Source organism: Nelumbo lutea, chromosome 8 (assembly GCF_056320005.1).
Source record: "Nelumbo lutea isolate HS-2025 chromosome 8, American lotus-T2T, whole genome shotgun sequence".
Lineage (NCBI taxonomy): Eukaryota > Viridiplantae > Streptophyta > Magnoliopsida > Proteales > Nelumbonaceae > Nelumbo > Nelumbo lutea.
Window position 1 is genome coordinate 1068038 of NC_142691.1, and position 23404 is coordinate 1091441.

Here is a 23404-nt window from a genome sequence, read left to right on the forward strand (position 1 = left end):
ATTTTCAAATATTATTACATTTGGATAATCAAAATGTTCAATAACATTTGAAGGGTAAAACAGGTAAACTTTAGGGTACACTCAAATCTTGTTTACTTTTCCAAACATCAGAGTTTAATTTTGTGTTTTACCAAACACAACTTACGCAAAAGCCAAGGTTATTGCTTAGGATTTATCAGAAAAAACAGGGGAGGTTTATAGGATTGTCAGAAAACTCAGAGAGGGTTTTTAACTTTTTATTCCTCATATGTGTTTGGTACCATTTATGTTTATTTGTTGGTAAAACAAAAAAATGCAATAATTGCAACCGTTTATAACAATTAGACGCCACTTCAGCATAACAGTGAATAAATGACTGACGTTTCCAAAAACAATTTCTACAAATGGTTGGCACATAAGCCAAAGTTCAATTTCCACATTTTCGGTGTACCAAGAAAAGCAAGAGAGAAAAAAATGATGAGATGATGCCTATGTGACACCATCAATAAACGTTTACTGAATAAACGGTACCAAAATCACCGTGTTCCGAGTAAGTTGAACGACCAAACCCTAACCAGCCGGCCAACAGGCCATTTATAAACGGCTTTGTGGCCTTGTGGGGTGGGTTGGGGAAAAAAAAATTTCCACAAATTACCGTCATTTTGTTCAAAGTTCTAAAACCCTATGTGACATTCGACGTCTTCTGTTCTGTGGACTTCACTTGCGACAGTTCAATGAACCCTGTAAGAGAGGGTGGAGAGAACATGACGATATCCAAAACTAAGAAGCATGAGAACCCTGAAGACGTAGAGCTTTTGAAATCGGATGTAGCGTCCTTTGCTTCCTCAATAGGTCTATCTTCTGCAGTTTCGTCTTCTCTCCCAAATTTTGATTTTGACGACTCGGATTTTCGAAAAACTGGCCCCCTGAAACCTAAAGAAACAGAGAAGACTCCAAAAAACAAACCTACACATGGGGATAACAAGAAAAAGGAAACGAAAGTGGCCGAGGAAAAGAAGGGGAAAAATGGTGAACGAGCAAAGACAAGGCATCCTCCCTTATCACTTGACCATTATAAGCCATTTGATCGCTGGAAGCATCTTCCTAAGCTGCCGTTGATGAAGGCAAGTTCTTTGGGGGTTTGGCACGTGGATGCGGATGAATTGGAAGCAAAGGTAATCGGAAATGAAAGGAAGAGAATTGAGGTAAAGAACGCGGAAGAGCTGAAGAATTTGGTTGCAAAGAAGAAGGAACTTGGGGAAAGGTTGTTGTCACAATATACACAGGATTTCGAGACGTCGAGAGGACAGAGTGGGGATATAAAAATGCTCATGGCGACGCAAAGATCGGGAACAGCAATTGACAAGGTCTCTGCTTTTTCAGTATTGGTAGGAGAAAATCCAATTGCAAACATGAGATCACTTGATGCCCTTCTAGGTAAGATTTGTTTCTTGAGAAGCAAAGGTTCTATATTCTCTTTGGTTCCACAATTCCAACTTTTATGATAATGTAATGTGGTTTTAGAGGACAAGGGGAAGGCACAGGAGAAACTGGTTTCGGGCAGTGAGAAAAGTGTTATTAGTTCATTCACAAACTAGTTACTGGCTCATTCATTGTCAGAAGATATGGTCTGGAATAAGGTAGAATGACTATCTTGTCATTCTGACTTCACTTCTAAACTAAGAGTATATATTTGCTTCAATTACATCGAAGGGAAAAAAAGAAAGAAAAGAAGCTAGTAATTAGTATCCTGAATTTAATGTGAGGTGGGGAGAAACAAATTTTAGTAAGGTTAAAGCTAAGCTACATATGCTAGGTTTTTGTTGATGCTAGTTTTTTTTTTTTTTTCCTTTTAATATTTTGCAAGCTTCTGAAGTTTTTTTCCTCCTTTTTAATCTGGAACTCATGAGGTATGAAAAATGCATTTGATACTACGAGTTCAACTAATTTGACCAGAAAAGTAATTTATATTAGTTTATAGAAAACATATTGTTGTGAGTGCTTTTTGTTTACACCCCAATGTTCATATTTACTGGTCAAATAATAGCAACACATTTGCCTTTTAATCCTTTGTCATATCAACCTCTATTTGTATAATGATTTGCTTACGAAATGGCCTTGACCTTATAAATGCAGCAATGGTGACTTCAATGGTGGGGAAGCGCCATGCATTTTCTGGATTTGAGGCTTTAAAGGAGTTGTTTTTGTCAAGGTCTGCATTTTTCTTTCTGTTTTGTGGACTGCTTTTTCCTTTGTGTGCTATGCTAATTTTTGCAATCTGTTTTAGACTATTCTTTGCAGCTCTTTAGCCTCATTATGGAACTCTAGAATGACAAGAATCATGTGTTTATCTTTGAGGAATACAAATATGATTCTATTATTGTTTTACATATCTATGCAATATACCCATAGTTTGTGGTTATAAAAAGTTGATGTCAAAGACATATTTATTATACAATGGACCTTGGGGTTTGATTTCTTTTATTAGTCTAAGAGATTGGTGAGGCACCTTAGACACTCCAAATCGGATGATTACTATTAGTGGGATCCATAACTGGATCCCCAATAGGAATACACCTTCAAGTGTGTAAGCACAGACTGCTGCATACATACAATGCATGGCCTGTATTTACATGCTTGAAGGTGCATTCTTATTGGAGGATCTAGCAGTGGATCCTGCTAATAGGTAGCCAGCATATTCCTATGCTGTTGCAATGATGAACTTGAAAATAATATAGTTATGAATACATGAGTGTAAAAAATGAAACAAAAGCAAGATAGTATTTAGTTTTCAACAGTGTTTACCTGGGACATGGCAAGTTTTTGGGTGTTTGGCATGTTATTCGGAAAAATTAATAGCACTGAGACAATAAATAGGAAAACCTTAGAAAATCAAAGTGTATTGTCTAGTGCCAAGTCTCAGCATGGGTGTCCAAGTCCTATCTTAGCTACTTGCTTGGAATGTTGGAAAGCTAGATGATTTCTATTCGTACACTGCGTGTGCACTCTATCTCATCATCCACAGTTTGAGGCAAGCACCTTGATGATATTGCTGAGCATTCATCTAAAGGCTTTGGGGATTTCCTTGTGTTAGGTGCTAGATTAAGGTCATTAGGTAGTATTCAGATAAAATTTATGTTTCAAGTAATTGCTTGAGTTATATGTTTTCATGCTTTCTGGTAGGTGACAATTGTTCTTATGTCAAGATGGAAAGATTTTCACTGTTTTCCACATGCTTTTCTCTCGTCTAAGAAGCTATGCTCTTCTTGTTGTTCATTTAAAGAGTTCTGTCTGAGTTCATTCCTGTTCTTCTTTATGCCTGTTCTTATGCCCCTGGTACAAGTTAAGTGCTTTACTTGGACAGCAATGTGCTTCTCAGGATTTATTATTTGATTACCTGCTTTTCTTTTCAGTCTATTACCTGATCGTAAGCTGAAAAACCTCCTTCAGCACCCGCTGAACCATCTTCCTGAATCAAAAGATGGCTACTCTCTTTTACTTTTCTGGTATTGGGAGGAATGCTTAAAGCAGAGGTATGTTGTAACTAAGGCTCAGTTTGGAAGGAGTACAAATACAAATATATAGAGTGCAAAACCTTGCATTTTGTATTATTTTATATGTATTTGCACTCTACATATTTGTATTTGTAGTCCTTCCAAACTGATCCTAACTAACTATTTGCATGACAATTTTTGTTTCCTTTGGAACAATATATGCTAATATGCATGAGCTTCATTATTTATGCACCAATGTTTTAAAACTCAAATCCGACATTGGACCTGAAAGCTGACTGGGCCACTGATTCAATAGGGTTGTTCAGCCATCCAGCCCCGTTGGGCCATTCAAAATGCGGAAATTAGAAATCTTTTTGGTTACTGCTTTGACCACCCTGTCTTTTTTGGGTTTCAAAACATTGGCTTATAAAGAATCCTTAATTTTGCTATGTGTGCTCATGACAACTAATTGGCCTTTTAATGGTGACTTGCAAATCAATAATATATTGAAAATTCTGGATTTAGATTCTATTCTGTGAATGAATAGTCAGTGCAAAAACATGAATTTCTAGGATTTTATACCATAACTGTATGTGCATGGCAAATTCATTGTAGAAGAGTTTAAAGAAGATACAAGTTTTGTTACTCTTTTTCAAGATGCCCTGATGTACATTGTTCTTCTCTTTCTTTTGACAATACATGAGTTATTGTTGTTGTTGTTGTTAATAATAATAATAATAATAATACTAATAATAATAATAATAATAATTATTATTATTGTTATTATTTGATCAGTAACGAGAATTCATTATCTTCAATTTAGGTTACATTTCAAACATTATATTTTAATCTATGGGAAACATTCCCTCCTTCATTAGAAACACCATCCAGATTACATATGTGTTTGGTTCCGTGGGCTTTTATTGATGAGATGTTTATCAGATAAACGTTTATTTGAAAAATGCTACTTTAAACATTTATTGATTTTGTTGTTTCGTTGGGTGTTTTATTGGTGTTTCAAGTAACACCCCATAAAGTTACTTTTCACCTCATCTTAAAGTGCATCACGTAAGCATTTTGTTTCAATAAATGCCCATGCATTGGGGGAAACAAGAATTTGAAGTTTCCCCAATGCCTCATGCACATAAATCAAAGCATTTCTGTTTTTCAGTGTTTATTCGATAAACTTGTCATGTTGTGATCCACCTGATCCAAAGCTGAGATATACACTAGGGTTTCTCTCATCTCATTTGCAAGTTTCCAAGGACCACTTTTGACATTTTACCTCTAGTTGATTGTATTAACCAAATCACCTTCAGTGGCTAATGAAGTGAAGTGCCACTGCCTTACCTTGCCTAGAATGGGAGTTGGAGGGGTGGGGTCTGAGGGGAGAACCCAATGATATATGGTGGGTGCATTCTAAGATCATCTGAGATACCTATGGGATTGTTTGAAAGGATGAGTATCACAATTTTAAACTGTCTTTTGTAAATAAGTCAGCACTGATGTACTCCACTGTACAATGTACACAGAATTAACATATGATATATTGCTTTTTTTCCTTTGTAAATACAACCTTTGCCCTATTAGGAGACAAACTATACATCTAATGCTTCAAAGCACTCTAAACCTGGTTGTAAGTTGGATCTAGTGGTTTCAACAGTATGCAGGAAGAATTGATTATTTAAATGTTGAACTTATCCTAAAATATTCTTTTGTTCATTGATTGTTCCTACTAAATTCTGTGATAAGTATCTAGATCATGGTCATCTGGACTAGAGTTTTTGGTGTACTGCAACGGTCAAAGTATTGGTATCGGATATCGTATCGGACAGTTTGGATACGGATACAAATATGGATACGCTTTGGAAACGCATGGATACGGACGAAAGATAGGAAAACACATGGATACACTATGAAAATGATACAAATTTCATAAATACATCAACTACAATAATTTTAAAAGCCAAAATAACCACAAATAAAGCATAAATACATAAAGAAATATATTACTAATATAACAAGATACATAGTTATCTTGTAATTTTGTTGATAATCCAACAATCAAGAGTCCAATACTCATGTTGTATAGTTTTTACAAAGTAAAACATGCACAAAACCATTATTATGTTAAATTCCATAAGTCCAAAATACAAAACATATGCAATTATTATATTTTAATTACTATAACAATTATTTTATATTTTTACTTTTCAACATTAACAAAAAAGTCAATTAAATATTCAATTTTGAAATGTTTGATAATATCAAAATTACTATCATATGAAATTTATAATTTTTATAAGATACATATATTATTATCATATTTTTACTTTTAATCCTAACTAAAAGTATATCAAAATTATTAAAATTTCTAAGATACATATCATATGAAATTTATAAATTTTAATTATTAAAGTAACAATTCCATTATTAACATTTTTATTTCCTATAGTTTTTTTTTTCTGAAATAACAAATCATTTTTTTTATAATAATTTAAATTAGTGGATTTGATAAATTCAATTTAATATTATATTTTTGAATATTTTGTAAACATTTTTTTTTATTTTGTAAATAATAAATATGTTATTTTTAGTCTAAATTAAAATATCAATGAATAATTTATAAACAAATATATTGAATTTGAAGATACATATAATATACAAATTTATGAAATTTAAGTACTAAAATAATCTATATATATATACTTATTACGTAATGGATCTTTTCTCCTTTCTGCAAATGGAATCTACTCGTGCGAGTAGATCCAAAGTCGCACGTGAAAACAGTGCAATCGCGTGTTCTTGCTTTCGTGTGACACGTATCTATTATTAATATTTTTATTTGTATAAATTTATTGAAAGTAAAAAACAATTTTTGATATAAATGTAAATTTGGTAGATTGTTTACTTTGTTAATGTTTATAAAGTAGTAATTTTTAATATTATTTATTTATTTTAAGTTTAGGTTCATGCTAATGATAAAGTTAATAAAATTTATTTTAGTTCAACAAGTATTACAAATTGAATGTTGGCATAGTGGCCTAGAGTCCTAGCGCATAGTGGCATGTGTGTGCAGAGACTTGAGTTCGAATCCTCGTAGCGGCGCTTTTTAGACAAGATAATAAATGTGCGCGTGTATCAGCGTGTATCGAATCGTATCGGTTTGTATTGGCCGATACGATGCGATACACACCGATACACACAGATACGGTGTCGATACGCACGACTGGACGTGTATCGTACCAGTTGTAGCGTATCTCGTATCCGCTCTTATGGATACTGATATGATACGCCCCGTATCGGGCATATCGTGTCGATATTTTAATCCTTGGTGTACTGTTTGAGCATGACTTGAATCCATTTCATTGGATGTTTTTTTTTTTTTTTGGTTTCATTGGCATTGTAAATGCATGGTAACCTTTGCAGGTATGAGCGGTTCATTTTCGCACTTGAGGAGGCATCAAGAGATACATTACCTCCTCTCAAGAATAGGGCTTTGAAGGTTAGCGTGCTCTTTTATTTATCTTGTTTTCTATGCCAAACAAATTTATCCATGAGCCATGTATATTTGTATAATGTGCTTCAATTTTGTTTCTAATATTTGATTTGCTGTTTATTCTCAGTTATTTACTTTTACTCATTTTTCAAACCACTGTTTTCTAGATCAACTTGGTCTTTTTTTTATTAGAAATTGGTGCCAACTGCCAACTATTACTTGGTTGCTGTGTTTAAATGGTGATACCATGAATGAAAAGTATGCAAGATTTTTTTTTTGATCAGCAGAAGAAATTTTATTGGTGAGATTCGAAGATTACAATCAGGTTGATTAAGATACATCCCGTAAGAACAAGATTTCACAGAAGCGCCCAGAACAGCTTCTGTCTTGATGCCCCTTGTTTCGCTAGAGTGTCTGCCATTCAATTTTCTGTTCTTCTCACCCAATTGAAAGAGACATTCAGTTCCCTTTTAAATGATCAATCTCCCTATATGTTTGCTGAAAAGCCCAAGGGATTTGGACATTTGCTTTTGCCCAAGAAATAACCACCTGGGAATATTATGCTGGATTAGTATCAAAACTCTGCTATCTTAAATCTCTTTAATTTTCTTGATCATTAGTCTCTACTTAAAAATCTTGGAAGAGTCCCTGCAGACAATAGATTGTATGATGCTATTGTTATTATTGGCTTGAAATAATGATGTATTGATTCACCTGATGCAAATTTACAATTGCACCATGGATGTGCCCTGAAGTAAATTGTTAGAACAGTTCATCTCAGAGTGCATGCTGGATCACATTTTCTGTTACTGGTGTTTGATATTGGGCTTTATTGTTTGTTTAATCTTTTTTATTCAAATAAGGCCATTACCCAATGTTTGTCCTAGCTATCTGGGGCCTTGGGAGGGGTTGACTGGATAGAGTCCTAACATTTGACCTTATTTTTTGCACAAAATGGCCGCTCTCAGACTCAAACCCACATTCTTACACTTGATAGCCTGAGATTTTACCATTATACCAAGTAATGTGGGTCATTATAGGACCCAGCAGTTTTACAGGGAGTACAGATTACTAGAGAGCTGAACTTTGAGAGATTGCTAATTGAAGGTGACTCTAATCTGGTAACCGGTGGCTGAAGGAACTGGAGACAGTAGCTTGGTCCTATAGGGTATCTATGAGAAGATCCAAGTGGGATGGCAGACTTTCTGGCTAAGCAAGGGGCGCATAAGGATCAATTATTTTGGGCTCTATATTAATTCTGCTTTGTTTTTGAGGATGCATCTCGTGCCTCAATGTGGAAAGTCTTCATTGTGTAACTCTGTTGATTGGCCATTAATAAAATGCTTATTATTATTTATCAAACAAAAATGTGGGTCATTATTTGATAAACTACAGAGGTTAGTCAGGCAAATCCATTAGAGTTGGTATCTTCAGAATTCAGAATTTATTTTTATTTCTTGTATAATTTGATAGTTTGATCAATATTTTACTGTTTAAAAAAATCGGTAGTTTGATAATGTGTTTTTAATGGTGTTAACTGGGATTAGAAAGCAGCTTGAGAGGAGTTGGTAAATCTTGCAAAATGAGAATCTATTTTCCATTTAAATGAGTATTATGTGTGGCATCAATATTTCAGCATGCTATGTGCCCTGCTTCTTACTTTTTTGTCTGGTCAAGTGGAAAAGATCTAAGGTATTTTTGTAACTTGGTTTCTCTTCATTGGTCAAGCTGAAGACTATATTCTCTAGACTAAATTAGTTATCATTGTCTAGGAAATGACTATATTCATGGGACTATTCTTATGTTGTAAGGAATTTCTTTGCAGATTATGTATTCCCTGCTAAGAAGTAAATCAGAGCAAGAACGCAGATTGCTCTCTGCCCTTGTCAATAAGGTATGTCTCATTGAATTTCTCTCTAGATGAAGTGCTATTTCTGTAACTATTTTGTTTATGAACATTATGGTGAGATGGAATATATTGAGCCTTCTGTGTGTGCTTTCTTCTTTTGCATGCTGTCTATATGAAACTGATATAATTCCAGTGTTACATTATTGTTTCTCAATTAGATTTTTGATTATGAACCTTTTCTAATCTTTTCAATTACTTTCAGCTGGGGGATCCTGAAAATAAAGGGGCATCTGGTGCTGATTTTCACCTGTCAAACCTTTTATCTGAACATCCAAATATGAAGGTGGAGTTATCTAGTCTCATCATTGTTTTCAATGGTTTTTTGAACCTGTTGGAGATGTGTGTGGAAGTATGCAGCATTATAGTTGTATTAACTGCTTTTTAAATTGTTTTTTATCTGTTGGAATCACATAAAAAGCTGGAACTACATGGTTCCATCTAACTTTCAGATGTGGTCTTATGTCTAGAGTTCTTGAATGGGATTTGTGGAACTCTTTAGGGTTTGACAAATTTGAAATTACTTACCTTTAACTTTTTCCATGTATCAGTTGAAATATTGGGTGACCTTTTCTCTCATAAAGTGAGGAATGGAGCTTTGGTCTATTATCTTAAACTAATTTTCTTCTCTTCTATCTTCACTTAAGCTCACTGTATGCATCAAGCTTATTATTCATTGATGGTGGGGCCATAAGAAATGGCAATGGAATGGACATTTATTAGGTAACTTTTTTGCGTAGGCAATAGAACAAACTTCAAATGGTGTATGGATGTTATTATTTTGTCAAGGGGTGCAGTGAAGTGCTATTTTGGTCTGTGTAGTGAAATGAAACTTCTATTTAAATAAAGGCTGCATAAGATTTTTGATGAGATTACTCTTTGAAACCTGGTGCTATGTTGTTTCTAGAGACAAAGAAGATAGTTCTACTGGATGCAAGCAATCCAGAGAAGTGGAAGTGTGAATGTTCTTCCTGGGCCACTATATCTGTAAATACGCGTGCTTGGGTAGTGTAGTAGCAGATGGAGACTGGTCTTGTTAAATAATGGACATGCTTGGATGGTAGTTGGTAGCATTGGGGCTTGAGGTGGATGCTGGAGAACTGACAGACTATAATATGTATAGCTTGCGTGAGTTATTTTATTTGCTCTAAGTCATCAGCATTGGCAGGGGGCCGGGAACCTCATGCACTGGGTTGAGTCGTCAGCATGTTCATTATCCAATTTATGCACTCTTAGAATTTGATGTTTAGCAATAAGATTTTCTTACTTGCAGGGAGAAGTCTGAAAACATCCGCCTTTCAAAATATGCTAGTGTGAGCACCATAGATTCGTTTATTTATTTATTTTGATAAGAAACAGAAACCATAGATTCGTTTAAAAAAGGTGAGCACCAACTATACAAAATGTTGTGACTGAGATTTCTGCTTGTGGTTAACTGAGGCTAGTGACTTTCATGTAGCTATACATATTAATTTCTTCATAATCAATAAAAAAGTTTCACAGTTATCGATAAAAAAGTTGTGACCCTAAAACAGAAACAGAATGAACTTGACTACTCTCCTCTTCTCATTTATGTTAACTGTTCATTATGTCAATAAGCAAGAAGTAAAAAGGAAAACAATATGTAAAATTGTAGAAACGCCCCTCAAAAAGCAATGTAGCGTTGGAATCTCTTGAAGCTTCTAAGTTAAGAATTTAGTTTATGCTGGATTAGGAACAGGCTATTAAGCTACTCCAATCACTGCTTATAAAGAATTCTTGTTGGGCCATTTGTATAGGCCCAGCTATGTGGGCAGTTTAAAATATTTAATTTGTGCCTGCAGACCATTTAATTGGGCAGCAAGCCCTAAACTAATTTAAGCAAGGTATCAATCTTGGTTTTTTAAGTGATCCACTTTGTGAGCCTTTTAGGAAAGTTAAGCCTCTCTTTAGGTGGGTTGACGCATCCCTAAGGGTGATGGGGTGGGGTAGTTAGCTAATCACCTTTGTTTCTATAAAAGTCCCTCTCCTACAGGGAGAAGAGGTTAATGCTAAATTGGTAGTGAAATTTCCGCAGATCAAGAACAAGATGAGGAGCACAATCAAAGGAGAAACCTTAGTCCAAGTTAAGGTAGGGGTGAAGATGATCTTTCTTATCTTGACTGCTATATCTATATACCCTCCTCCAAGAGAAGTAAGGTTTTATTTCTACTTTTCTCCCAACCCCAGATCTATCTGAGGAACCTGTCAACAGATTAGCACTCCTAGGCACCCAATTGAATGAGGAGCTCAAAGAATCACCCAGAGAGTGAGCCTTACCCATGGCCTGAATTTCCAAGGTATCTGATCTTGTGCCTTCATCCATAGGATAATATGTTGACATATTATCCTTCAATTTCCAAGCTCAAAGAATCACCCAGAGAGTGAGCCTTACCCTTCAATTCATTCATAGGGTTTTTTTTTTTTTTCTACTTTGTTCTATAAGTAAAAAGCTCATTGAAATTTCATTGAATTCAATAACGATAAGCAACTGTTACAAGCATCCCAGAGAGAGGTGCGAGCTGCAGCCTCACTCTAAAAGAAAAAAACAGCACAAAGCTAATTACCCCTTGCTTAGATAAAGAATCAGCCACTGCATTGGCCTCCCTCCCCACCCATTGTATAAACAGATTCATATATGTTGTGTTAACCATTTGAACTTCTTCATTTCATCTCTATAACACCATATCACTGAATCTGGATGTTTTAGCCCTCTCCACAGATTCTTATGTTGTGTTATTTCTACTTTCTTCAAGCTCTATATAAAGAAATTTACTCATTTGGGGGGAGAAAGCCATCTACAGCCTTGTTCATGAAACTTGATTAATTATTGGCTCCCTACACAATATTTATTTGCAAATTCTAACAAAATCTTAACTTTATTTAGGGGAGGACAGTATTGATTTATGAATTTAGCAAATTCTTAATTTTATGTGGGGAGAATAGCCATGTACAGAATTTGTCAAAAAAAGGGTGTGACTCCTGAGACTATTGATTTATGAATTTTAACAAAACCTTAATTTTATGTGGGGAGAATAGCCATGTATAGTATTGTTCGTGAAACTTGGCTGATCATGACTCCCTATACAATATTAATTTTATAAATTTTAACAAAATTTTAATTATATGTGGGGAAGAAAATCGTCTATGTCCTTGTTAAACTTGGTTGATTATGGTTCTCTACATGAAATAAATGCTAGAACAAAGGCTTATAGCCCATAATAGGGTTGGACTGATTGCAATATATAAAAGTTCTATCTATTTGTTTATTTCCTCTGGATTCTTTCTCAAATGAAAGAAGGAGATATAAACCAAATAGGAGAGTTCTGCAGTTAAACCGTAAAGCTTCCTTTAGATCCCCCCAAAAATCAATGCTTTTTAGTTGGGAAGTTTGCCATGCTTGCATCAATACGTGCAACTTGTTGCAAAAGAAAAGATCAAACTGGTGCTTGTCTCTTAATTGGTGCTTCTTGTGTAAGTTGAATGATGAGAATGCTTACCACCTCTTAATCTCCTGCCCCTTTGTTTGCTGTATTTGGCAATGGTTTTGCTCTCCTTTTGATTGCATGTACATCCCTCCTGTTAGATTGGATAGACTCTTTAGCCCATCTTTCATGAGGAGCACTAAGAGAAGAGGTAGAATATTGTGGAGATGCACAAGGGCAACGGTAGTTTGGACAATTTGGGCGGAGAGGAACTCAAGAATCTTCGAGGAGAAAGAGAAGAATAAGGAGACAATTATTGAGATTGTTATTCTAAGGGTAGTACACTGGGTGAAGACCATGAAGTTTTTTTTTAGATTTTACAGTAGAAAACCTCTTCAGAACTCAGAAGTTAGGGTTCAATTGCTGGCTCATTGTCTAGGAAGCAAAGAATCCATGAGGTTTGGTCAACCCCAGATGGAGGATGGATGAAATTAAACTTTGATGGAAGTAGTTTGGGAAATCCGGGACCCTCTGCAATTAGAGTGATTCGGAATGGGGGTGCATATGTGGATTGTTTTCGGTGCAAATTGGATAAGGTGATTCAGTTAGGTCAGAGTTAATGACTGCTGTTTTGGGGGTATAAAAAGCCAGGGAAATGGGAACCACAATGTTGATTGTGGAAGGGGAACAAAAATAATAATTGGGTAGCTGAAGAAAAGAGAGTGGGTGATTTGGCAATACAGGAGTGATCTCAGGCTGTTCAAGATGTTGTCAAAAGCCATGAACATTCAAGCTAGTGTTTGGAACCGATGCTGTTTTCTTGAAAAGTAGCGCCACATCAGCTCCATGTCTGAAATCCGTTTTTTCAGAACACACCTGATGTTTGGTTATATGTTTTTCCAAAAAAATGTTTTCTCAGACCACACCTTGGAAATCAGCAAAGGTTTGGTCTGAGAAAATGTCCCTTTTGGTGTTTTCTCATTTTAGCAACAGTATGCTGATGTGGCATTGGAAAACACTTATGTGGCAGCAACCAGCAATGGTTCCAAACAAAAAAAAAGTTGAGAAAATGACAAAACAGTGCAGAACCGTTTTCTCACAAAACACCTCTCAGTAAAGGGCATTGGTTCCAAACATGGCCCAAGTTAGATGGTTAAGGTCCGCTAATGGATTGCTGATGGATTAGCTAAGCAAAGAATGCATAGAAATCACTTGTATTGGGCTCAATTGTAATGGAATGGTGGAGTTCTTCTGATGTAAAGGGTGTTAGATTTAACTTCTTGTTGTAACCTATTTCTTAATTAGTTTATAAGGTTTTCTTTGTTGCTGATAAAAAAATCTGCAGTTAAACCTTGTTTAGTTTTTTTTATTCATTTACACTTTTAAATCAGACTCAAAAAGTTTTCTCTGCCCTTAGCATAGATGTAATTAAGGGAATATTTGTGTGATATCCCGAATGGGACTTACCAAATACTAAAAATCCAATCACTAGTCTAATTGGGTGAATTGTTTTATGTGAGAAATTCATAAAAAAATTCCATTAATAGAATCCAATGCAAGTTTAACATGGTTACTTAATATGTCTAGGAAGGTACATGCAACTATCCAACACTTGATGACACCTAACTTACAGTACAGCACAGGGTTTTGGTCTAGGTTAGTAGGTAAGCTTTGTTAATTGATGACTGTTGGGCTGTTCACACCTTTTCACCTGACATCTTCTCAAAAAGCATTTAGGGGCAAATTCAGTGTTTCTTAAATGTGGCTCCTCTTATTACCTCCAAAGTTTTGTGTTTCTTTCCTATGTTAAAATTTTAATTTATTGAACAATAAAATTTCAAGTTATGGAAAAAACATTTGCAAGTAGTGTTAATGGCCTTAAAGCAAGTTTTATATTTGATATTTCAGCAGAGTTTGATTTCTATCCCACTTTTGACATACTACTTTTTGAAGATCAGAGTTTGTACACAGGGCTGCAAAGGGCATCTGTTTGCCCAAATTTGTATTTGAATTTTTTTTAGAAAGAGTAACTTTATTAAAGAGAAATGAAGAGTACATGAGATGATGCACAAAAGGCTAGCCTCACACAGGGTACATAAGCATTACACTATCACTATAGAGGTTTTCCCTGTGAGCACCAGACTTGGCTAAATTATCTGATATAGGGTTTAGAGTCCTGGGAATCCAGATTAAAGTTGCATCCAAGGAGTATAAGAGATCTCTAGCCTCGTCCAGGTAGTGAGCCAGTCTCCAAGGTCTGCCTTCCTTCTCCCCAAGCCACTTTATCATGTTGCTAGAGTCACCTTTGACCACCAGGGTGGTCAAGCCTAGTCTTCTTGTGATAGGAGGCCATTTAGCAGTATTTGAATTTTAATCTAATCTGATTAAGGTGATCCAAGTTTGATATGCTTATAATTGGGTCTAATAAGGATTTACCCCAATTCAATCTGATATGATCTGGTCCGATCTAGTAGTGTTTAATCATTTAAATTTATGCTTATATCATCATTACCCAAACCTTATTCCAACTATATGGGGCTGACTACATGAATCCTGTTTCACCATTCTATTTTATTCAGTACCATTATCCATTGTTAATTTTTTTTGATGAGTCATATACATTGTTAAATTATGGGTGCTTAATCATTTATTACTACTTCTCCCCAACTCCTTTTTGGTCTGCTCCTAGCTATTCTAGTCCCTTTAACGTGTAACGGATCACTTCTTTCAACTGGTGTCTTCCGTGCATGTAGTATGTATCTATTGGTAAAGTTGGTTTGAATGTTGTTTGTTTAATAAAGATTCATAAATTCAAGTCTCATAAAAGTTGTTTTGAAGTCGTTGTATTGATGATATACAATATTAAATTCATTTTTAGTTTATCTTACAAATAACATATAATTTTTTGATATTTTTACTTTAATTTATTAATCATTTTCAATATCTCAATTCAATCTGAATCTGATGGATAAGCAGTTTTGTTCAAATTCAAATGTTAATGAATCAAATATGGATCTAGGTATATCTGATTCCATCTGATCCATTTGCAACCGTTCATGTTGTCAGTTATCCTGTTGCATGTTTGCACACAACTATTATAAGATTATGTGGTTAACTTATCAACTCATTTACACTTGAAGGGGAAGTTCTTGTGTTGGTAAGGACCATTTTTTGGGTAAAATGGTAAGGACCATGCATAAAATATTCTAATGGTTCTAACCTAATAATGCCATTTATAAATTAATGTTTCTCAATTCCCCCACATAGCTGACAGCTCCATTTAGGAGTAGGTAGGGCTTTTTTATAGTGACAATTCCATTGCCATGTAGCAGTTTTATTTTACTTGGTATTATTGTTTTTTGTAGTGGGTAGAACTACTTGTTCATATTTTGTTAATTGATGTGCATCTCCTCCTATATCTTCCTTCTTTATACGTAGAATACAATCCGTTTATCATATCTTGAAGGGAAAAATATCATTAATAATGTATCTCCTTTTTTTACATGTAAATCTTTGATTTTCTTGAATGTTAGATTTTGTATTTGCATACTGATTGCAGAAAAATTTCCTACAGATAGTAGTGATTGACGAGGTGGATTCTTTTCTCTTTCGGCCTCGTTTGGGATTAAGAGCAAAGTACCATGCTGTATGTCTATCATTTTACTGCAATTTGGCATCATTTGAATTTTTTCTTTTGATCTCAATGTTTGTTAATTATTGGCTACTTTTGATATTGTTGGTTAGAAATAATTGCTATGCTTTGTTTGGGACCTATAACAGTGACAAATTTAAAATTTTTCTTCCTTATTTTCTGGACAACCAACTGGTTGTTGGGAAAAGAACTGTTTTTTTCCCTATGTTTTATTTTGTTCTCTATGCAATCAGACATGGCCTTAATGACCAACCTGTCCAGAACCCTGGTGGGAATAGGTTGCTTAAACAATTTATTCTTTGTTTGTATTCATTGTATTTTTAATTTCAATGACTTGGGAGTTGGAACTTTCATCTTTTTCCTGACTATATTTTGAAATCTTTTGGAAGCTTCAAAATAATATAGACCATGTCAGCTGATGTTGTCCATTTTCAGGTCAACTTTTTGAGCCAAATTCATTTAAGCAATAAAGGAGATGGACCAAAAGTGGCAAAGCGTTTGGTGGATGTTTATTTTGCATTGTTTAAGGTATGAGGGGATTTCTTGTATCGGAAATTCCAAATCATAATATTTACCTCATACTAAAGCATATTCTTGTTCCTTGGGGAACATACCTTTTGCAACCTTGTTACTAAGATTCTGATTTCACAGTACAAGAATATGGAAAAACTAAAATGTTGCACAGTAAAGAACATGGATTTGGGGAAAATTGTTGGAAACTTTGGGGCAAAGTTGTGCTTTCCAGCTGATGTGAAGAGTCTCATGAGTGCTTGGTGGCTAAGGGGGGGTTAAGTAAGGCTGGCATAGTAGCTTGGAATATCATACCTGCAGCAGTTTTTTGTGCAGTTTGGTGAAAGAAATAACAGAAGCTTTGAAGGGGAAGAATTCAAAAAAGTAGGTTTTCAAAAAAAGTTTTGGGCATGTTGTTTTTGTAGTTACCGAATCACTCTCTGTTCAAATTCAGACATACAAGTTTGTTTTTGGATAGGGATTTTCTTTTGGTCAGAAATATGTAAATTTCTTGTTGGTTGGGTTTGTTGTAATTGGGTCTGTTGGGTTTTCTCTAGTACAGGTTCTCTTTGTACAGGGGGTTCTGGGCTGATTGTATATCTTGGAATATTTTGTTTTATCTTAATACAATACATTAGCTTTTTCAAAAAAAAAAAAAAAGAAAAAACTAAAATGTTCTCAGCAAAAAAAGTGGTGGCTATAAACACTAGGTTGCAGATTGTGGGCAAACTATCTGCTCTTGTGTTGTGGTTTGTTATCTGTTCTTGTTCACCTCACTCTTGATTGTTTTTAGTAATATTATCAACTAAAAAGTTAGACACAGACTGAACTCCCTAAGGTCACTTTGTTTTATAAAAAACTTAAAACAAAATTTGGGAGTTGATTGTTGAAGCAGCAGGGTTTTGCATGTGTGTGTGTTGAACTATTGTTGTGTTTCAATATCTGCCTTTGCACTTCAGTATGGGAGCGATGCTTGTGCCCAGGCTTAATTGATAAACATAAAATACTTATCTTTGACCTGTTTTGTGGCAGTATATGATTCAAGTTATCTTGTTGCCTAGAATGGATTATTATTAACTTTTGCAGTCACATTTTATAATTTCAGGTCCTGATTGCTGAGGCAGGTGGGGGTGAAAAAATAGACAGTATCACGAAAAGAGATGGTAAAAATGGTACAGACTCCCCTAAAAATGGTAAAGGACAAAGTGCTATGGAATCTAATGTTGGAATGGATTCACGACTTCTTTCTGGTCTTTTAACGGTCAGTGTTGTTTTCTTTTATTCGTAGCTGCAAACTCCATTTATAGTCCATTTGAGCTTACTCTAAAACAATTAATCTCAAGTAGTAATGTTTTTGGTCATTAACAGATCCAAGAGAATGATATTATCATATAATATACGAAATGAACAATCTGCTATAACGTCTCCTTAATTGGAGAGCACCCTATTTTGAGCCTTCAGCTGCACTTTTCTTTTTTCCCTACCCCTCATCCAACCTCTTACAGAGTTTCACATACATCTCACGTTCTCAACTTGATCCACTCTATCCCTTGCTTGAGTTTTAGTAAGTACATTAATTGATTTATTAGGTCTTAACTCTTTCAAATGAGGAGTTCAAATTACAGGTCAGGAGTCCTGGGCAGTCAAGAAACATGTAGTATGGAAGAAATCCATATGCTGAGATGGATGAGTGGAAAAGCTAGAAAGAGTAAGATTAAAAAATGAAGTCATTCGAAGGAACCTAGGAGTAGCTCCAATAGGTGATAAAATGAGAGAAGCAGACTAAGATGGTTTGGTCCAGTGCATAGAAAACCATCAACAGAACCCGTAAGATGTAGCGATCTGTTGCAAGTTGAAGGGACTAGAAGGGCTAGGGGTAGACCAAAAAGGACATGGGTCAAAGTAGTAAGAAATGATTTAAGCGCCCATAATTTAACAATGGATATGGTATTAAGCAGAACAAATGACAAAGAAACCAGGATTCATATATCTGATCCCATATGGTTGGGATAAGGCTTGGATGATGATTTTTTTTTTTTTTTTTTTTGTTTTGATCAATAACACAATTCATTAATTATCACAATGGGAATTACAAAGAGGAAGACAAACTTTCTTATCTTTCAACTTCAGCTTGAGCCCCAAGAAATGAAAAAGAGAGAAAGAGAAAAGGAAAAAGGAAAAAACAGATTTAAATTACAACTGTGCCCAGAACATTGACTTCCTGTCCACCCCTTGTTTAGCTAACCCTTCAGCAAAAGAATTAGCTGATCTTTTTACCCAACTGATTTTAACTTCCATTTCTCGAACCAGCCATCTGAATTTCCTTCTCATATTGCTATATCTCCATAAACCACTATCGTCTTTATTCAGCCACCCTACCACCACCTCCGAGTCCCCTTCAATTATGAGTTTTCTGAGATTCATCTCCCTAGCTTTCTGAACTCCTTCCAAGACTGCATGGATCTCAGTTCGAAGGGAGTCGCTACTTCAATTAGTGAGTCATCCAAGACTCATCATTCTGGTCTTTATGGGAAGAAAAAAACTCCAGGATCTTCTTTGAAGAAGAGAGAAGTGCTGAAGATCTGAGGGTGGTTGTTTTTGTGGTTACCAAATCACTCTCTGTTCAAATTCAGACATACAAGTTTGATTTTGGATAGGGATTTTCTTTTGGTCAGAAACATGTAAATTTCTTGCTGGTTGGGTTTATTGTAATTGGGTCTGTTGGGTTTTCTCTAGTACAGGTTCTCTTTGTACAGGGGTTCCTTCCACCTGTCATCCACCTAATAACTACCTGTGAATCTCCTTCCACCACCAATCCAGATGGCAATAAGTTTGAAGTGAGCTGTAAAACATGTATAGTGATAGTAGATCTCTACTACAGTTGCGAACTCCAATGGGTCTGGAGTACACCAACTGTATCACCCCTTTGTGGTTCTGGAAGACCATATTTCCTGAACTACCTTGGTTCCAAACAGCGCTCCCTCAAACTTTTATTTATGCCAAAGACCCACCTTGAACTTTCAGATTCTGGCACTTTGTCCCCACTCTGTTAATGGCTTTGATGGTAAGGATTAAATTACGAAAATGCCTATCCAAGGTTCTGTATTCTTTTGTATTTTTCTTTTTGTACTTTCCTCTATTTTTTTTTCAAATTTTTGTATTTTTGTTGTATTTTCTAAAATTTTACTGTTTTTTTGCAAATTTCAGTGTTTTCATATTTTCCTGTTTCATGGTTCTTCCCCTTTTCTTTGGCTACCTTAGGAAGTTAGGATCAAAGAGAGTAGCAAGGTTTTGTCGAGGAGTCTGCCTACAACCAATGAGAGAAGAAAACCATTCCGAAATACTAGATATAAAAGCAGAAGAGATCAGTAAATGGGTTGTTCACCACTAGCCTTACAAAATATACAAGTGTGAGGGGAAAGACACCAAAAAGGCTTTCTTCTCTGAGGCATGCCACAATTCACAAGTGTTGATCCTATTTAGGTCCACCTCCCAACAAAAATTCCCGACTTTAGGAGGCACAGGCCAAGGCTGGAAGGCTGCACAAGCACATTGAAAAATGAGGCACAAACAAACAACTCAGAAGAAGGAGACCATATCCTACTACCCGCGCAAGAGAGATCCAGAAAAACTCTATTAAACAAAGCCAAACTATTAATAGATAGAAGAAAACTCTCCTAGGCCTCTCCTAAAACCCAAATCCCAATTTCCCCATTGAAAGAAAACACAGAAATGGGTCTCAAATTATAGGTAAAAAAAGAAGGTTTAGGAACTGCTCTTTGAGAGGAGATTCCCCCACCCAAAAGTCTTCCCAGAACAAACCTTATTACTATTGCAAACATCATACCTGATATGATTGGGAAAAGGACGGAGAAAGTGTGGACGTTGGGAATTGAGAGGAGACTTACGTGGAACCATTTAAGTCCTTTTTTTTTTTGATTGGAAACGGTAACTTCATTAATATTACTTAAAATAACTTTCCAGATTTAAGTACAACTTTCAACCCCTAAGTAAGTATTGAGCCCCCAGTAATCTCTCTTACAAAACTGCCCAGAACATACTCTCCCTCATAGTCCCTTGTTTAGCCAATATGTCAGCTAAACCATTAGCTGATCTCCTTGTCCATTTGAAGCATGCACCGATCTCCCTTGTTATGTTGAGGATTTCCCTTATGGGCTGTCTATAAATCCAGGCTCCCAACTTAGTAGATTGCAGCCACTCAATCAACAATTTAGAGTCTCCCTCTATCTCAATTTGGTGTAACCCCAAGTGTTTTGCATATCTTACACCTTGAAGCAAGGCCATCACCTCCGCTCTCAATGAGTCCTCCACTCCTATTGGTTCTTTAGTTGATATTGATGTTGAATGTGGCTTTTGATTACTTTTCCCCAGGCCTTTGATGGCTGTTGGTGGCTGATCTTAGATAAATTTGGAGGAGAAGACAATAGAAGAGAGTGAAAGAAGGAAACCTATGAACTCTTAGAGATTCTAGAATAAGTCTAGGGCTATATATATAGTTGTAATTATTATTTTTTGATTGGATATATAGTTGCAAGTATGCCAGTCAAAGTTCAGCTGAAAAATTAAACAATGACTCAAACTTATTAAACACAAGTAAACTACAACTAGAGAAACCAAACTATCTCATTGTACAAAGGACCATACGCTTTTGATATTAGTACAACACTTTTTACTTCACCTTTCTTGAAAAAAAACCAATACGTTGGCCCCATTTAACATATTCTAAAATCACCAAAAATACCCTGACTGCCTAAAAATACAAAAATTACATAAAAAATGCAGAAGTTCCAATTTTGACTTGTTTTCTTGTATACTGTCTAGTTTTCACTCAATGTTCAACTCTCGTAGTTATCGAATCAGTTTGTAAGTTCTGTCCTAGTTAGAGAAGATTCTCACACTTCTTTCTTCTGAAATGGTGTAGTCCAAAGTATTTGTTGTTGGAAGGGGCACGAACATTCAGCTTTAGTTTTAAGTTTCTGTTTATTCCTTACTTCCTTCCATCAGTGGGTCTAGATATGGTGAATGTAATATCAATTTGCAGAAATTGGTGAATCTTATTCTAAAAATCATTTGGATTTTAAAAATTTGATGGCAACCCCCGCTCAAGTTTTGTCTATTTCCAGTTTTCTTACTCCCCCTCTTCTTTTTTCCTCTTTCAATTGATATGGGAAGAGGGTATCAACAGGTTATTATAAACATTTTTCATGACTATTTTTTCCACTGTTTTATTTATTTATTTGTTTTTTGCAATAAATACTAAGGTACTTTTGAGACTGTGTTCTGTTCTTCATTCTTCTCAGGTCTCCTGTATTCACATTCACAGTTATTTTGTTTTACCTTTATAGTTGTTCCATACCATGGTTATTGTTTGGGAGAAAATAGCAGGAGTACTGAAAGCAATAATTTGATAATTAAAGGAAAAGCTGCAGTAACTTCTTGTATTTTGTATTTGACTGGATATATCAAATTATCATATTTGATCGCTGATAAGAGAAGTTACCATATTTGATGTATTCCTTGTGGTAGGTTTCTTTAAAGGACCCACTTTGAATGGTAAGATTGCAAGCTGGGATTATTGGTTCAAATTACAAAGATGGAATTCTTTAGGATGCTTTTGGATCTTGGGAACAGAACTGGTTGGAAATTCTGTTGCTGTCTCAATCCTGTGAGATGGCATTTAAAATTCTGCCAAAAATGGGTCCGATGATCTTCTTTTCATTAAATTTTGCCATGCTCATAAATGAACTCAAAAGAATTATAGATCCAAGGGACTGACAATTCAATCCCCTCACCAAATCCAAATCCATCCTAACCCAAATGCAACCTTAGATGATGTGATTGTTTGAAGCATTTTTACTTTAAGTGCTTGTATGGTTACATATTTCTCCTATGAGAGATAGAGCCAAAGCTCTGGTTGATGTGGTTCTTTTTCCTTATGTATGTTTTCTTTTTCTAGTTCTTTCCCAACAGTTTGCAAGTTCAAAACCTCAACTAACTGTTTGTGAGGTCAATTCTTAGGAAAGCATTATATGAATATTTGGAGTTTTATAAAACTTATTCAAATGTACAATGCTTCATATTAGATTATATGGAGGTTAATCTTGTTTCAACCAATACAGAAAAATGATCTCAGTTAGCTCTCATCTTTGCAGGGAGTCAACAGAGCATTTCCTTATGTTGCAAGTGATGAGGTTGATGATGTTATCCAGGTCCAAACACCAATGCTTTTCAAATTGGTAAGCTTGAGAGATTGATATCTACTTCAGCATGATCGACAAGCACTAATTCATTTAGTGCTTATACATGAATTTGTAATTGTTAATCTGGACATTTGGATATTTACTTTAGTATTAATAGAAATCAGAATTTCAATTCATTTTCCTTTTCGTTTTTTTTTTAAGGCTTAGGGTGTATTGTTTGTTCTTAAACTAGATCTTTTAAATGCAGGTACATTCAAAAAATTTCAATGTTGGGGTTCAAGCTTTAATGCTTCTAGATAAGATTTCATCCAAAAATCAGATTGTCAGTGATCGTTTTTACCGTGCTTTGTATTCAAAGCTTCTGCTTCCTGCTGCCATGAATTCTTCAAAGGTATCTGATTTTGGCTATTTATACCTCTTAAATTGGAAGGAAAATTTTATAAAACAGTTGTAAGGCCAGCTATGTTGTATGGAGCAGAATGTTGGGAATTCAAGAAACATGTCCAAAAAATGAGTGGCAGATAGGGCTGTACACGGGTCGGTTTGGTTTGGTTGCACACAAATTTTCCAACCGAATCGAACATCTCAGGTTGACTGTTACATCAACCGAAACCGACTGAATTAGAACAAGAACTGAAGTATAATAGTATGTCTCGGTTTGTCAGTTTGATCGGTTTATACCAAACCGAGTAACTCTTTT

At 35.3% G+C, this 23404-nt stretch overlaps 1 protein-coding gene across 1 annotated transcript in view; it reads left to right on the forward strand.

Annotated features, from left to right (window-relative positions):
- The first annotated feature begins 517 nt into the window (after positions 1-517).
- EDA25 (CCAAT-binding factor) overlaps positions 518-23404 on the forward strand; it is a 31410-nt gene continuing 8523 nt past the window's right edge. The window contains exons 1-11 of the mRNA XM_088958043.1: positions 518-1416; positions 2116-2191; positions 3393-3512; positions 6903-6978; positions 8798-8866; positions 9084-9164; positions 15896-15967; positions 16409-16501; positions 17589-17744; positions 22657-22740; positions 22952-23095. Coding sequence (XP_088814169.1) covers positions 714-1416; positions 2116-2191; positions 3393-3512; positions 6903-6978; positions 8798-8866; positions 9084-9164; positions 15896-15967; positions 16409-16501; positions 17589-17744; positions 22657-22740; positions 22952-23095 — 1674 coding nt within the window. The 5' untranslated portion in view covers positions 518-713. The remainder of the gene's footprint in view (positions 1417-2115; positions 2192-3392; positions 3513-6902; positions 6979-8797; positions 8867-9083; positions 9165-15895; positions 15968-16408; positions 16502-17588; positions 17745-22656; positions 22741-22951; positions 23096-23404) is intronic.